The 15,846-nt window shown below is 38.6% G+C and overlaps 1 protein-coding gene across 2 annotated transcripts in view; it reads left to right on the top strand.

Annotated features, from left to right (window-relative positions):
• PPP4R4 (protein phosphatase 4 regulatory subunit 4) overlaps positions 1-15,846 on the top strand; it is a 109,455-nt gene that overhangs the window by 44,319 nt on the left and 49,290 nt on the right. The window contains exons 2-6 of one of the 2 annotated variants that reach the window (XM_045015337.1): positions 2,870-2,970; positions 5,846-5,993; positions 6,958-7,031; positions 8,990-9,096; positions 12,873-12,980. In XM_045015337.1, coding sequence (XP_044871272.1) covers positions 5,873-5,993; positions 6,958-7,031; positions 8,990-9,096; positions 12,873-12,980 — 410 coding nt within the window. In that variant the 5' untranslated portion in view covers positions 2,870-2,970; positions 5,846-5,872. The remainder of the gene's footprint in view (positions 1-2,869; positions 2,971-5,845; positions 5,994-6,957; positions 7,032-8,989; positions 9,097-12,872; positions 12,981-15,846) is intronic. The other variant, XM_045015336.1, reaches the window with a different exon arrangement.

The following is a 15,846-nucleotide window of genomic DNA, read 5'->3' as shown; positions in this document are numbered from 1 at the left end:
GTGAATCCCTTGACTTCTTTAGATCGAGACTGGATGCCCTTCTGGATGATATGCTTTAGTCAAACACAAGTTATTGGGCTCAATGCAGAGGTAACTGGGTGAAATGTTATGGCCTTTGGTAAACAGGAGGTAACAGTAGATGATCTCATGGTCCCTTCTGGCCTTAAACCCTATTAAACTCTGTGAAATACTTGTGAGTTTTGTTAATGTCTATAGACATTAGTATAAGCCGTTCCTCTAACAGTTGCTTTACTATCTGTTTACTTTCATTAAGAGCTTGTCTAGATGGAGAAAAAACAATGAGGCGTCCCTGTGGCACCTTAGAGACTAACAAATTTATTTGGGCATAAGCTTTCATGGGCTAGAACCCACTTCATCAGATGCCTGGAGTGGAAAATACAGTAGCAGGTATAAATACACAGTACATGAAAAGATGGGAGTAGCCTTACTAAGTGGCTGTGTGGACCATGGACTGCATGCTGGAAGTTCCCTAGTGTGCTTTGACCTACTGCTGTTTGAAACAAGAGATGGTCAAAGCACACTAGGAAATTTTTATCGCACAGTAGCAAGGTCCACGCAGTCAGTTAGTGGGCCGCACACTAGTGCGCTGTAGACTTACACCCCAGCTTGCCATGCACTAACTCTTCATCTAGACAAGCCCTAACAGAGGAATAGTTGTAGTTTCCTATTTTTGCTGGGTGGGTTGATAAATGCTCTTATTGGTTTTGATTGCAAATATTTTTTAGCATTGACAGGCTTTTGTTATGTTTGATTTTTGTTTATGTCTGTTGCAGAAATATTACTGCTGATGAACTGACCAGTAACTGGAAATTTTGTATAGCTGTCACTTGATCTAATTCCCATTGAAAATAGTGGGAGTTGTCTCACTTCAAAGGGAATTGAATTGTCTGTTAATCTCTCTGCACCTCTGTTTCCCATATGTGAGATGGAATAATGATGTTCACCCACTTTTGTAAATTTGTATCTACAACTGTAAAGTGAAAGACATAGTAATTGCTATGTGTTTCTGCAGCTTTTTATCACCATGAGCTAATTGGGTAGTAAACTCATCTTCCTCATTTGGTGTTTGAATGTATTCGCAGAACTCACAGGTAAGAACAAATGCTCCTTTTGTCAATGCTGTGCATAAAATAGACTGAAGAAAAGGTAATTGAAAGACATTATGACTGTCTGGATTAAGAATTTTATCTCTACTTGTTGGCAGAAATTGGTAAATGAAACCTGGTAATCTTGCCTGTGCAATTGCAGAAATTACACAGAAAGGAAAAATTTTCCATTGAAATTTTATATTTGTCATTTTTAATATTCAGAACAAAACAACAACTAAATAAACCATCAAACAAAAAACTTTCACCTTTTACCATACAGATTTTAAGATTGGGATAAACAAGATTAAATTTCAGACCCTTTTAATATAACTCAGAGAAAGTACGGTCAAGTTTGAGCATCAATACTGTGTTATATTGGTTAAATCAGCTATGATATACATAGTTCAGAAATTAAAATAAAATCATGTATATGAAATTTTTGTACATTCTCTACAGTTGAAAAACACTGATGTCTTGTTATGGGTTCTCCTACGTAGATCCCCCACCATCTGGATATCTGCATGCACCTCCTCATGAACCTTGGTAATCACTGAAATGCAGATTCATAGGCAGCTTAGATATATTCCTCAGTGTATGTTCTGTGCACCTAATAACTCCTTTGTATTTGGCATTGATAGCTGCTTTCCTTTTTGATCTCCATGATTTGGTGGATCTCAGTGCCACCAGAATGAGGTTTTTTGAAGGCCTTTATTTAGCTGAATTTTCTTTATTAAGAGATATTTTTCCAAATGTTGTGGCGTCAGAATAAAATTCAATTAATTTTGATCTAGAGCTGCAGTCGGTCACCGAACATAAGTGTCTACATCCTTCTAAGGAAAGGGAGCCCACAAGCTTACAATACTCTGGCTTCTCAAAATTGTGAATGTCTTTGTTTCTTACTTCAGTTATATATTATTTGGCTCCTACACATCAGGCCCTTTCCCTGTGCTATCCGATCCATTCTAAAGCCATTTTCAAAACAAATTATTTTATAATCTATGAAACTATTTTTTTAATTTGCTATCCACCAATTTGTCAACTTTGTAAGCTGCAGTTGCTGTTGACAAATTATCTTACTGTTTCCACAAGGTTAGGAAATGATAGTGATGGTGCTCTTAACCGTTGCTTACACTCTAAAGTGACTTTGGGTTCAAATCTAATCAGTTTTCTTTCTTTCTTTCTTTCTTTTCCTCATCAAAAGGTTATGCCATATTAACACAAATACAAAGTTGATAAACTGCAGCATTCTTTCAAGGAAAATCTATTCCAAAGGGACATAAATCACATTTCACTAGAGATGAAATTTCATCTGTTCCAATTGAAGAAATCTGCAGTGCTTTCTACATTTTGGAGCTATAGCTGCCTGAACTTAACTGCTAGACCTTAGCCTTTTTCAACAGGGCAGTTCACCAAAACCAGCTAGTTTTTTTGACATCACACTGAATCCCTCTGAGTTTGCTGGTTAGTGCTTTTTTGCCACTGGAGAGTGGGAATCTGTGAAGGAGATCTCATGACTAGAAAAGAAGTTACTTACCCATAATCATAAGTCTCCAAATGGGTATCCTCCTCGACAGATCTACACTCACAAACCTGATGTCTTTTGTCATACATTTTTATGTCCAACTTAAGGTCTATGGAACTGAAGTGGGGATGGGAGCCAGACACATTTTAATAGGTGGAACTCTGCAGTTCTCAGTGCAGACATCAATGCAGGCACATGTTTAAGCAATCTAGAAATTTACATTTCAATGTCTCCCGAGGTCCATGAGGAGGCACATCCAGAGAATGTGGCTCTCACACATGATTATCCAGAGAGTGTGGATCTGTGGAGGAGCTACCCATTTGGAACCTTGAGTTGTTGGTAAGTAACCCTATTTATGTTGTGTACCCAGTGAACATATTTAAAATTGAAATCAGATGCTTTCTATTCCTACATAATCTATGTTGATTTTTTTAACTTCAGCTTAACATTGCAGAAACGTACATCTCCAAAGTGCCAATTCAGCCCACAATTTAAAAACCTATTAAGTTTGGAAAGTGTGTCAGATAGATAAAATCAACAATACCACATTCTGTATTGCACTGTTTGCAGTTAGCCCTTTTGTAGTTAGAATGTACTAACAATCTTGTCTTTCACCTAAATCTTAGCACAAGGGGCAGGACGTGAGATGGGAGCTTCTTCATAAATAACTCTAAAAAGGGGCCAGAATTATCTGTGCTGTCTTTAGAGCCTATCTGTATCCTGGAACTCATGTTTTGATTCGTGCTCTTTAGGTCCAGTTTCTTCTGCCCTCTTTCTTAATTGTTTGGTAAAGTCCTCCTTTTTTTTTTTTTTTTTTTTGAATGACTGTAAGAGGTGTAGTTCAAGAACCAGATGTTTATGTGCTTGCTTATTCTGATCCCCAATACCATTCTGTTATAAGACCATACGCTGACCTTGTTCCTTGGCAATACTCCCAATAGTGTTGATGGAAGTTGTACAACGGCAGTATATGACCCTTAATGATAAAAAAAATGCAACCTATCCTTATTAAGGAATATGAACATTTTATTATACTGGTAGTTGGTAAGCTGCCCAGCACAGCTTAATTTTACTTGGATAATGGGCATCCTGGTAGAAACATCCACAGCTATAAACGCCCACAGCCAGCTCTTGAGATGAATAACAGTTTTCCTTTAGCTCAACTACTTTGAAAAAGGGTACTTGCACATACAGTCTGACTGGTTGACATTTCTGTACTGAGACTTCATTATTGTTCACCTCTTATTACGTAAATGATAAATGCACTAATCATCACATGACAGTTGTAAGCAAGTCATAAGCCAGGATCATCTTTTGTCTGTCACATTTATGCCTGTAATTTGTGGGGTTTTTTTTAAGAAAGTCTGTTGGAGGCTTATTTTTGGTTTTTACTAAAGAGTTAGATAATATTCTTTGCTCTTTCATTAAATATAATTTGTCTCCCAATATGTATGCTAAAAAAGAACCAAATAAGCATCTGTGAAAAATATCAACTGACAGGTTGAGCTTGATCAGTCTAGAGAGAAAACTAAGTGTTACCAAGGTTGGATTCACAAGTAAAACATGCATCATATTTTAATAGCAAATTAGGCAGTAAAACCACTTAAAAATGTCATTCTAGTAATATCGAGCAAAATGTACATATTGGTAGTGAGTAGTGTGACTCATACAGGTTACACATAGCAGATGTTATGATGTGTCTAAATGACTTTGAAAGATCTAGTTAGATATGGCCTTTAATTTTCATTCTGACAACAGGGGTTGAACTAGATGATCTCCTGAGGTCCCTTCCAACCCTAATAATCTATGAACTGTTACAAATGAACACCTGTTCACATTTTCGCTACCATATCATCATCATTAGGGCCCTACCAAATTCACGGCCATGAAAAACGCGTCACGGACTGTGAAATCTGGTCTTTTGTGTGCTTTTACCCTCTACTATACAGATTTCACGGGGGAGACCAGCGTTTCTCAAATTGGGGGTCCTGACCCAAAAGGGAGTTGCAGGGGGGGATCACAAGGTTATTTTAGGGGGTGTAATGGTATTGCCACCCTCACTTCTGCGCTGCCTTCAGAGCTGGGCAGTCGGAGACTGGTGGCAGTTGGCTGGGCACCCAGCTCTGAAAGCAGCGCTCCTTCTCCCCTCCCTCCCCCCAGCAGTAGCGCAGAAGTAAAGATGGCAATACCATACCGTGCCATTCTTACTTCTGCGCTGCTGCTGGTGGTGGCACTGCCTTCAGAGCTGGCCTCCCAGTCAGCAGCCACTGCTGTCCAGCTGCCCAGCTCTGAAGGTAGTGCCGCCTCCAGTAGCAGCGCAGAAGTAAGGGTAGCGGTACTGCAACCCCCCTTACAATAACCTTGCGACTCCCCCCACAACTCCTTTTTGGGTCAGGACTCCTACAATTACAACACCATGAAATTTCAGATTTAAATAGGTGAAATCATGAAATGTGTTTATTTAATAAATCCTATGACTCTATTTTTGACCAGAATGGACCGTGAATTTGGTAGGGCCCTAATCATCATTATTATTAATATTTGACTTTGGAATAGGCACTCTGAATGAGTTTCTAATAAATGAGGTTGGTTCATGATAAAGTTGAGTATCTATAAATAGAGAAGTGTTTAAATAAATAACATAATATATCTTTGGCTGTTTTTATTAAGAGGCTGTACTACAAAATTTTATTTATGTTCGATATCAATTGGTGATGGAAATTTAAATAACTTTGTGCAATTTGGTATCCCTTCCCAGGTGTACAAAATATTTATCTCTCTAAGCCATGAATAACTGAAATGAATGCTTGCTGGTTTGTTATGACTTTTTCTTACTATACATAAAGAAAGCATCTACCCCTAAACACAGAAATAATTGAACAAGACCCACAACTAAAAAGCGTAGTAAAATTGTAATGTGTGCTACATTTTTTCCTTGCTAATCAATGTCAAACATTATGATCCACTTTAATTTATTTGTCTTGAAAGCTTCATATTATTATGATTTGTAATACACATGAATTTGTGAAGATGTAGTTTAAAAGAGATTAGAGTATCTCTAAATGATTGCTGTTAAGAGGAAGTGGTTGTTTAAGGATAGTTTTGTATCTAACTTCTTATATACTGGTTCCTAGGATCTGAATAAACATGGGAATTTTCTTTTAATGTATTTCTGGCTCATCCTTTTAAATAAATACCCTTTCTGATTATACAGGAGGTCCTGCATGTTGCAGGGGTGGAAATGCAGTTAACAGCTGCTGTTGCATTTTTGACTATTCAGCAAGAGGAGTCAGTGTCCATTCATACTTATTCCCACTCCTTCCTACACATCATTCTACAGAATCTGGAACACAGGGATGCAGGTCAGGATCATGATGCTATGCTGATAACTGATTGGTTCTTTGTGATTTATGTTCCCTTAGTGGCTGTACAGTACTATTTAAAATAATACATGCAATCTATACCAATTTGTGAGTTTATTAATTGATGATGTTTTTTTGGACTGGCTTGCTGTATGTAAGGTTTTCTATATATTGACCTTCCTGCAGACTGTTATTTAGCTGAAAGTTTCCTTCAATTTGAATAAAACAAATACATACATTTCTGTTTGGTGCATGAAATCCTGCGGTCCTTAGTCTAAACTTCCAGTGGATTAATTGGAATCTGTGCCTAAGCAAGCACAAGTACGGACTACAGTATTTTCTTCATAATGTTGAGACTTTCTTTTAACTTCTTGAAAATTATTTTCTTAATACAGGAAAAATAAAAAACGACTCTTGCAGCAAAAATAGAAAGTGTTATATAAGTAAATTAAAGAAAATAGCATGTTATTTCTAAGTGGAAGAAACTGTCATCTTCAAACAGTTGTCCAAAACCAAGTAATAGAATAATTCTCCCCTCCCCAAAATGCAGGCAAAACCTGCTTTTCTAATGAAATATATGCAAACAGATAGAAGTGTGTAACTATTTTGGAATGTAACTGTCATTTAGAAGTATAGTTCATTGAAGAGCTGACTGCACCAAATCAGAAGTTGTTTCATATAACTGACCTATAATAGCAGCAAAGAGTCCTGTGGCACCTTATAGACTAACAGACGTTTTGGAGCATGAGTTTTTGCGGGTGAATACCCACTTCGTCGGATGCATGTAGTGGCTACGTGCATCCGACGAAGTGGGTATTCACCCGCGAAAGCTCATGCTCCAAAACGTCTGTTAGTCTATAAGGTGCCACAGGACTCTTTGCTGCTTTTACAGATCCAGACTAACACGGCTACCCCTCTGATACTTGACCTATAATATAACATATAGTCCATTTGTGTCTAACAGGTGTCAGTAATGCGTGGCTAGAAACTCTTCTTGCTGTAATAGAAGTCTTGCCAAAAGAAACTATCAGACATGAGGTAATGTTATTTTTTTCCTGGAAACATTAATGGAGAATAGATTAAAGATTTTTATGAATAATGATCTGATTTTCAAAAGCTTGGAGTACCTGCAATTCCTATTTGCTTCAACAGGAGAAACGAGCGGTCAACACCTGTGAAAATCAGGCTACTGTGTAGAACATAGTGTAATAAAGGAATGTGTTGAGGGTAGGTGGGAGGTCATCTTAAAAGGCTTTTGTATACATCAACAAACAATGACTACAGTATTTTTAAATGACATATCAATAAAGTGCTTTTGAGGGTCTGTGTTTTCAATTTCGAAGATGATAGTAAAAGCGGAAGAATGTTCTAACAAAAGAGTTTTTGTTTTAGTAATTTAAACTTCTGGATCGGCACTGAACTTAATTTTATGCTATAGGTGAGTAGACTTAAACCCTCAAGTTCCTCTCATTGGGCCAAAGCCTGAGGTCTTTATTTGGAGGTCAGCCTGCAAACACTGTGTATTTTGTGTCTACATTATGGCTCTGGGGATAGGGAAGAATTCTGTCACCTGCCCCTTAATGATCATTTGTGCTTTATAAAAACATTTATAAATGAAATCCATTGTTGCTTTTAAAATAGCTTTTAAAGGGTAAAAGGCTAACAATAACAAAATAAATTTATTTTGCTAGAACCAATGTGTTTCTGAAATGTAATTTAAATAATGATCACTTAGGGAAAATGTCAACTTGCTTCCTACTTTTTCCTTAAAACACAGTAAAATTATAGGATGGCCTCATAACAATGTACCTTGTGTATAATACAATTGCTGAGGCACTTTTAGGACAGCAGTTGGATAAGACCACATGATATAAGGCTTTTATTAATTATTTCATTTTTGTATTGTGACACTTAGAGTCTTCTCATTTTATTTATTGTAATGGAAATTGGAGGACTGTCTTAAATTCAGAGCACTTTAGGGAAAAGACTGTGTCTTGCTAAATATTTAGAAAGTTTCTGACATGTTCTGGGTTCTTCCATTGTTCAAATATTAAATAATAATAATATATGGTACCTACAAAACTCATATGACTTATTTCCTCACTAAGTGTTATGATGGGTAACACATTCTGTGTACTAATTCTAGCTTGTTCATCTGTTCACATTTTCACAGTAAGATGGTGGGAAGGGCTGCTTCTGCAGCACTGCTACCCTTTCTGGCCTGTGTTCAATTCTGCTGGGGTTGTGCATGAAAGGTTGGATGAAGAGCTGAGGCAGAGCAGGGGAGGTTCCCTTCTTTGCGGCACCCCTGCCCTACTCTGCACATGAGTTTCCATGGCAATTTCTCATCAGAAGATAATACAACTAGGCATATTATCTTCCTCTGGCTCCCTTTGACAGCTGATCCTCTGGGATCATGGAGGAGATCCAGTAAACGGTTGCACAGCTCCAGCAGAAGCAGCAGTGGGTCATGGCTGCACATGGAAATGGAATCCCTTCCCTATGGATCCCAGAGATATTCAAGGTTGGGAGGGTATATGGCCACCAGAGTTCACATCAAAGGGGGTGTCCCTGGAGAAAAATTGGCAAGAAGAGATTCATACTATTTCTTTTCCCTCCTCCTCCTCTGGGTTTTTCCAAGCAAGGGACCCTTTGTGTGAAAATTCCTCAAATAATATCTATAAATATGCTTATAGAATTTATTCTCTAAATAAAAACACAAGAAGATAGATGTAATGTTGCAAAGGTGTAATGGCTATAACTGTGATGTGAATCCTAAACTAGAATTTGGGCCGAGATACATTTGGTATATACTATAGTTGGCACTTAATATTAAAATGCAAGGTTCTTAGTAGTCTTAATGTGTGAATTATTATGATCACAAGCTAATTTTGTGGAAAAAGTAATTGACATTTGTATTATGTACTTCTAGACTTTTTAACAACAGGAATACATTTTTTTACTGTTAAATGTTTCCTCTCATTTTTTCCATATAGATCCTGAATCCACTTGTTTCCAAGGCACAGCTTTCCCAAACACTTCAGTCTCGCTTAGTTAGCTGTAAAATATTGGGAAAATTAGCTAACAAGTTTGAAACTCATATGTGAGTAGTTTGTGTGTATGTGTTTCAGATTTAATGTTTATCACGATGTCTTTGCCAGTGGATAATATTACAAGAAGTAGATTTACATAATTGTCTCTATTGTACAAAAATTGAATGCTTTTGTTCTTACAGATCCATCCATCATAATACTAATTAACTATAAGCGATGTTCATTAGGTAGGTCACAGTACTCAGCATGTTCAAACATTGCTGTTGTCGTCAGATTTCAACTTCCCTGTGTACGTTCTTTGACCCAGTCAAGAGGTTACCTTGGGAGCACCATTTTTCATGCCATTTCTCCAGATTATCGTTCTGTGTAGGAAGGTCCACAGATCTAAACAATGGTTTTTCAGCCTGCTTGCAGCTTTTGGAGGCATAACCATGCGTTCCTATCAAAAACAACAGGAGAGCATCCCCATTCCTGATGAGCCTGACAGTTTAATTCTGTCTCCTCACATGCAATCAGACTCTTCCAAGCCTTCCTGATGTATTTCATTAAAATCTATTTTAAAATCTCCAGTAAAGGAATTAGTAAACTTAAAACTCTCTTGTCTTAAAGGCAAAATCTTGTTTCTAAATTTTGAGTTGTGTGGCCAGATTTCAGAATTCTTTGCTTGGGATTTTCTTCTTGTCATAACTGCATGGGGGACACAGCAGTAGTCAACTGCTGTTGACCTGATCTCCTCCACTTCCAAGACTGAAAGTTGCAGAACCTAGAAATACCTAACAGGAGTAGAAGCCCTAGAAGCTATCTGAACCACAACATCCATACTACCTTATTTACCTTCTACCATCAGTTTAATCAGCCCTGTATTAAATAGGCCCTTTTCAGCTAGCTTTTCCTGTGCAGGCAACATTAATAACCATGCCTCAGGATTGTCTAGATGAGACATTAGTGTCCTCAGAGCCTTCTCAGGGTCTTCTCAGACTCCCAGAGTCTCAAGGTTCAAGAAAAGGGTTCCCTTGAGATTATCTTTCTGGGCCAAGTTTCAGACCCCAGGTCCCTCTTCAGCAAGGATCTCAAACTCAGATCACCACGAGGGCCACATGAGGATTAGTACATTGGCCCGAGGGCTGCACTGACACTGACACCTTTTCATATACAGGTACAAAAGCCCACTGCCCCCGGCCCTGCCCCCACGCCACCCCTTCCATGAGGCCCCACCCCTGCTCCACCTCTTCCCACATAAAACTTGCTTAAGTGGGCAGCTGAGTGTTCCCTGTTGTAGGGGAATCTTTAGATGGCATAAGGTTGGTTTAGCTGACTCTGTGTGACCCCTCATTGCTGTACCTGTCACTGGGATGTGGATGGAATCTTTTCTTGGGGGTAGTTGCAGAGCACAGCAGTTGCACTTCCTCCAAGAGTGGAGTGTATAAAGGTGGCCTTTGACTCCTGCTTAGGTTCTACACTAAGCATAGTTTGTGATGACCTGATAATTGTGCAGTTGGGAGGGCTACTTATACTTTGATAATTGGCTGATTTCTGGTCAAAACTTTTATTTTACCAGAGCCAGTTAGGACTGGGTAAAAGAAATGGGAATGATTACCTTTACCAAGCTGTTGTTTTTTCCATGAAAAAGGAAGTCTAAATAGTGTGTGCATTGGCCTTGGCCTTTTTTTGTGAGGCTGCTTTTAATCTAGCCAAGATGTTACAACTTAGCATACCATAAAAGGTAAACAAGTGGGCCATGTGGCGATGTACTTGAAGTGAACTGCTGTAAATTATGCCTAATTTCGTTCTGTTAAATGAAGTTATTTGGAAGACTAGATGCAACCATAGAGAAAACTTCCAACCTCAGAAGAACCTTCATTTGTACATAGGACAGAATGGGGCTTTCTGTCGTACTGTAAGCATGCACAGACCGTGGCTTACAGAGGATCTAAATCTGATTCCTGGAAATCTGAAATCTTAGAAAGACCAAGTAAAGCAGCTCAGAACTCCAGCTGCAAGTAAAGAATTGGACATCAGAATCCTTATGTGAAGGGGAGGGAAACTCCTATGGTTCCAGAATGACCACAATTTTTTATTACCATTAATAATAGTTGACTTGGTATGGATGCTGGGTCAATCTGCAAATAATCAATTTGCAAGATTGAAGCCTTTGTAATGTATGTGTTTGTATAGTGCTATGAATATCTATGTTGCTGTATTAAATAATAATTACAATATTCATGAATAGAGTCTATCTAGAGTTAGACTTCTTATTGTTTCCAGAAATCTGACTTTGATTGTAACCTTTCTGAAGACTAAACAGAATTGTTCTATTTCAATTTATTCCATTTCAAACATCCCTTCTTGGAAATACTTTCTTGGCTAGAAGAGCTTGGATACTAGAAACCCTTGAGCAGGTCTCCTTTTTTTATTTTATTTTATTGTCTGTATTGTAATAGTGTCCAAGGTCCCACTCAGGATTGATGCCCTGTTAATGTTAGATGCTGTGCAACCACAGGATGACTTGGACCTCACCTTGCATAAAGACAAGTTCATCTTCAAGATTTTCTTCCCAAAGTGGGCACAAGGTTTCCATATCAGCCTGGAGATTCCCTTTCCTTCTGTATTCTAAGAAGTTTTTCAAGATTCCTTAAATTCTATCTGGACTGAAAAAAGAATTTTTTAAATTATAAATTCTGCTGTTTGAAACCTCCTCCAAAGAAGGGCCAAAGAGCATCCAGGACTATGTAGGTCAGGTCTTGCAACAGAGGTCCAGTGTGCACTTATTCCTACTTCATTGGGGCCTCTTCCACCTTAAAGAGTGAAAGAGATGGAAGACATAGCTGCACAAACCAGTTATTCTGATATTTTGGAAATCCATTCCTTCGACTCTGCACTTGGTAGGGTCTTAGAATATCTTAACGACCATGTTTATTATGGACAGGACAAGTGGTTGGCAAATGGTTTCCCACTCTACAGTGGGGTGAACTGCTCAATAGTCCCTTCAGATTAGATTGATGGATCTTCAAAAACAAATAAAAAAAACCCTGTTTATCTTACAAACTAAGCTTCTGTGTTTCACGCCCACAGTTGGGATAACGCTATCCTGTTGAGTCCATTCACATTGTGTGGACTGTATTTTTTTAGGACAGAGCTGTCTGTATGCTGTAGCAGAATCTGTTAGAATGTAATAGAGGACTGGCCAACAACAAAGTGTATAAATGCTGATTTGGAGGGTCTTGTTTGATTTACTGGATACTGGAACAGATCAGTCTAATGTCTGGATTAGTGGACTTAAGTTATTGCACCCTAGTGTTTAATTTTATAAAACAGCCATTTACATTAAAATTCCTATTTTGTTATGTTTGCAAGCAGCTGATGATGACAAACATAACTAGGACTTTCATTTCAATTTATACAATGTATTCATACAGCAGCTGTCCAAATATTGTACTGAAGTTGGTTATTAAGTATCTTTATTAAAAGTAACACTATACATAAACAATGTTTTCAAAGGTTTGAAAATCCTTCAAATGAAATATTAACAAACTGCGGTGAATATGGATAATACTCTTCTGTGAAAATTCCATGTTGTATTTTAGTTTAGTTATAAAAATATGCTGTAAAATTCTATACTATTTATAATTATAAGCTTCAGAATTGTCAGTTGTACTTTATCACCCTGCCCTACAGCACCTGCTCATAAAGGTTATAAATATTAAATGTTGCTGTATGAAGGGTCAAGTTAAGATTACTGTGAACCATTTAGAATCAGATGTGCTCATTAAATAGAGTTTACACATACTTAGTTCTTCATATTAATTTAAAATGTTCAATTTTTTAGCATTAAAAGGGAAATACTTCCACTGGTAAAATCGCTCTGCCAAGATGTAGAATATGAAGTTCGATCCTGCATGTGTCGGCAACTGGAACATATAGCTCAAGGAATAGGGTGAGTATAACTTGAAAAATGTACTACAAAATGTAAAATATAGCTCTATTTAGTAGTAATCTAAAAACTCTTCAAAATTTAAAACGTGTATCCCTGCATGTTAAATTATTTGATATTCAAGACGTATTGCAGTCTCTCAATTAATTGTCCACAGCTTTCACCCACTTATGCTTTATGTAATTCAGGAATATATTTTTGTAACTGCCATGTGAACAAAAAACATTTTTCTGAAAAGGGTCTGATTCAAAGCCCCTTGAAATCAATGGGAAAATTCAGCTGATATCAGTTGTTTAATGTGTAGGTACACAAAGATGGAAGACAATCTGGAAGGAGTCCATATTTCTTAAAACTAACTGCCACTCTTTGCAAAAGGATGATAAACATGTTTTGATTACTTATAGTAAATGTGAATTCTGTGGCAGCTGTTTATATAAGCTTGAAAGCTGCATTTTTTTAAAATTATAAATATAGCACTAGAGAAGGCTCTGTTGAACTTATAGACAAGTTAAAACGTATAGTGTCTTGTCTTGATCATACACCATATAAGGTACCACAGAATCAAGGCCACAAAGATTAATTTTTTTACCCTCTGAAATTCCTATCATAAACACAGATGTAGCTGTCTGCCTCTCGGTTCTTGTCTAGGAGTTATGAACAGTACATAACATTATGGGCTTGATGCACAAGTTACTGGGTGAGTTTCGCTGGCTTCTGTTATGCAGAGAGGGGTCATATGAGATCAGGGGAGGGCAAACTACAGCCCACAGGCCGGATCTGTCCCGTCAGCGCTTTCAATCCGTCTCACAGGATTGCCAGCCCCATGGTGCAGCAGGGCTAAGGCAGGCCCCCTGCCTGTCCTGGCCCTGTGTTACTCCTAGCCGCAGCCGGCACCAAATCCTTGTGGCCCCTGGGCGAGGGCAGAGAGCTCTGTGCACTGCCCTTGCCTGCAGGCACCGCCCCCCACAGCTCCCATTGACCAGGAAAGGAGAACTGTGGCCAGTGGGAGCTTCGGGGATGGTACCCACAGGCAAGGGCAGTGCGCGGTGGAGCCGCCTCCTCCCCCCCTCCCGCCCCCCAGGAGCCACTGCTGGACATGCTGGCCACTTCCGGAAGTGGTGGGGGGCCAGGGCAGGTAGGGAACCTGCCTTAGCCCTGCTGTGCGCTGCTGCCACCCCGAAGCTGCTTGAGGTAAGTGGTGCCAGGCTGGAGCCCACACCCTGAACCCCTCCTGCACCCTGAACCCTAACTCCCTGCCCTGAGCCCCCTATCCTCCTGCCTTGAGCCCCCTCCTGCACTCTGCATCCCCTCCTGCACCCCAGCCCCTTGCCCTGAGCCCCTTCCAGCACACCGCACCCCCTCCCACACTTCTAACTCCCTCCCACACCATAACCCCCGGTCCCAGCAATACATTGATGGACCTGCATGCAATTTCCCCACCCAGATGTGGCCCTTGGACCAAAAAGTTTGCTCACCCCAGGACTAGATGATCATAAATGGTCCCTTTTGGCATTAAAATATATGAACAGCACTAAGGGAGGGGATGAAATTAAAGCCTATCTTTGAAAGGTACTGTACAAATGCAGTTTGTTTTTTGGTTGGTGTTTTTTGTTGTTGTTTTGGAGTACCAACGTGTGTGGGATTGATTCTTCTTTGTGTCTTTAACCCTTTTGAAGTTGGGTGTGATGAACTGGGCTGTGTAACTACTAAGCGGTTAAAGTAAAAGATAAGTATTAGTAGCATGGTTAAATTAACACTATTTCAGTAAAACCATGCAGTGAAGGGACTGCCAGATTGATTTGCCAGTTACCTTTTATTTGAGATAGGAAATAAAATTAACTAGAAATGCTTTGAATAGTTGCTGTGTAAGGGCTTTGTCCTGCAAACATTTAAGCACATGAGTAACTTTAGAAGACATTGAGCTTATTCAAATTACTCACTTGCTTAAGTGATCAGGTCCTGTGTTATCCCCTTACCTCCCTCCACCCCAAAAGACAGTTTAGCATAAGTAAGTAGTTACAATGTTTTATATTAAAATAAATTTTGTTTTAATATATTTTATTGGACCAGCTTCTGCTGGTGGAAAAGATAAGCTTTCAAGCATTAATTGGTCACTTAATTTTTAAGTGGTTTCTTGCAACAAGCATTAATGGTTTATGCTTAACAATCTCTCCCGACTTGTATTTTTCTATGACACTCTACTTACCTTTTCCAGACCTGAAGAAGAGCTCTATGAAGCTTGAACCTTGTCTCTTCTGCCAATAGAAGTTGGTCCAGTAAAAAATATTCTTACCCTCTTTGTCTATCTCAATACCGAATGTAATTTTAAGATCATTTTATTATAGTCCACTCTGAATATGTTATATCAATATATGTATATCTATTAAGAGTAAAAATTGCATGGAAAATGTACGGATTGGTACAACACATTGGTAGCTGCATCATCTTTTGGAAATGACATGGTTTTATCACAAATTTATAAACAACTGATTCTTTTTTCTTGTTGTCATATTTGTTTTAAATCTTTGTCGAAAATTAAATATATCTTTAATGGTTCCAAAATGGAAATCCACAGAAACACATTTTGGAAATGTCTGTTTCAGCTTTCTTCCTGTTCCCCATCAGCTTGTGATTTCATTTTCTCTCTTCCTCCCTGCCTTCCTGGGTCTCATTTGGAATGCATTTTTACCCCCCACTCCTGACCATATGTTCACTTATTTCCTTCTTACTGCACCCTTCCACCTGTTTGTTGATATTTCTTTCCTTTGGGATTCAATCTATTGTTTCCAGTAATTTTCTCACTGAATTTCTTTGGCTCCATCAGCAGGTAGGATGCCATTATGATGCATTTGGTGTTGACAATAATGTA

The sequence above is a fragment of the Mauremys mutica genome, chromosome 4 (assembly GCF_020497125.1).
Source record: "Mauremys mutica isolate MM-2020 ecotype Southern chromosome 4, ASM2049712v1, whole genome shotgun sequence".
In the NCBI taxonomy this organism is placed as follows: Eukaryota; Metazoa; Chordata; order Testudines; family Geoemydidae; genus Mauremys; species Mauremys mutica.
This window is presented reverse-complemented; position numbering and strand designations above follow the sequence as displayed.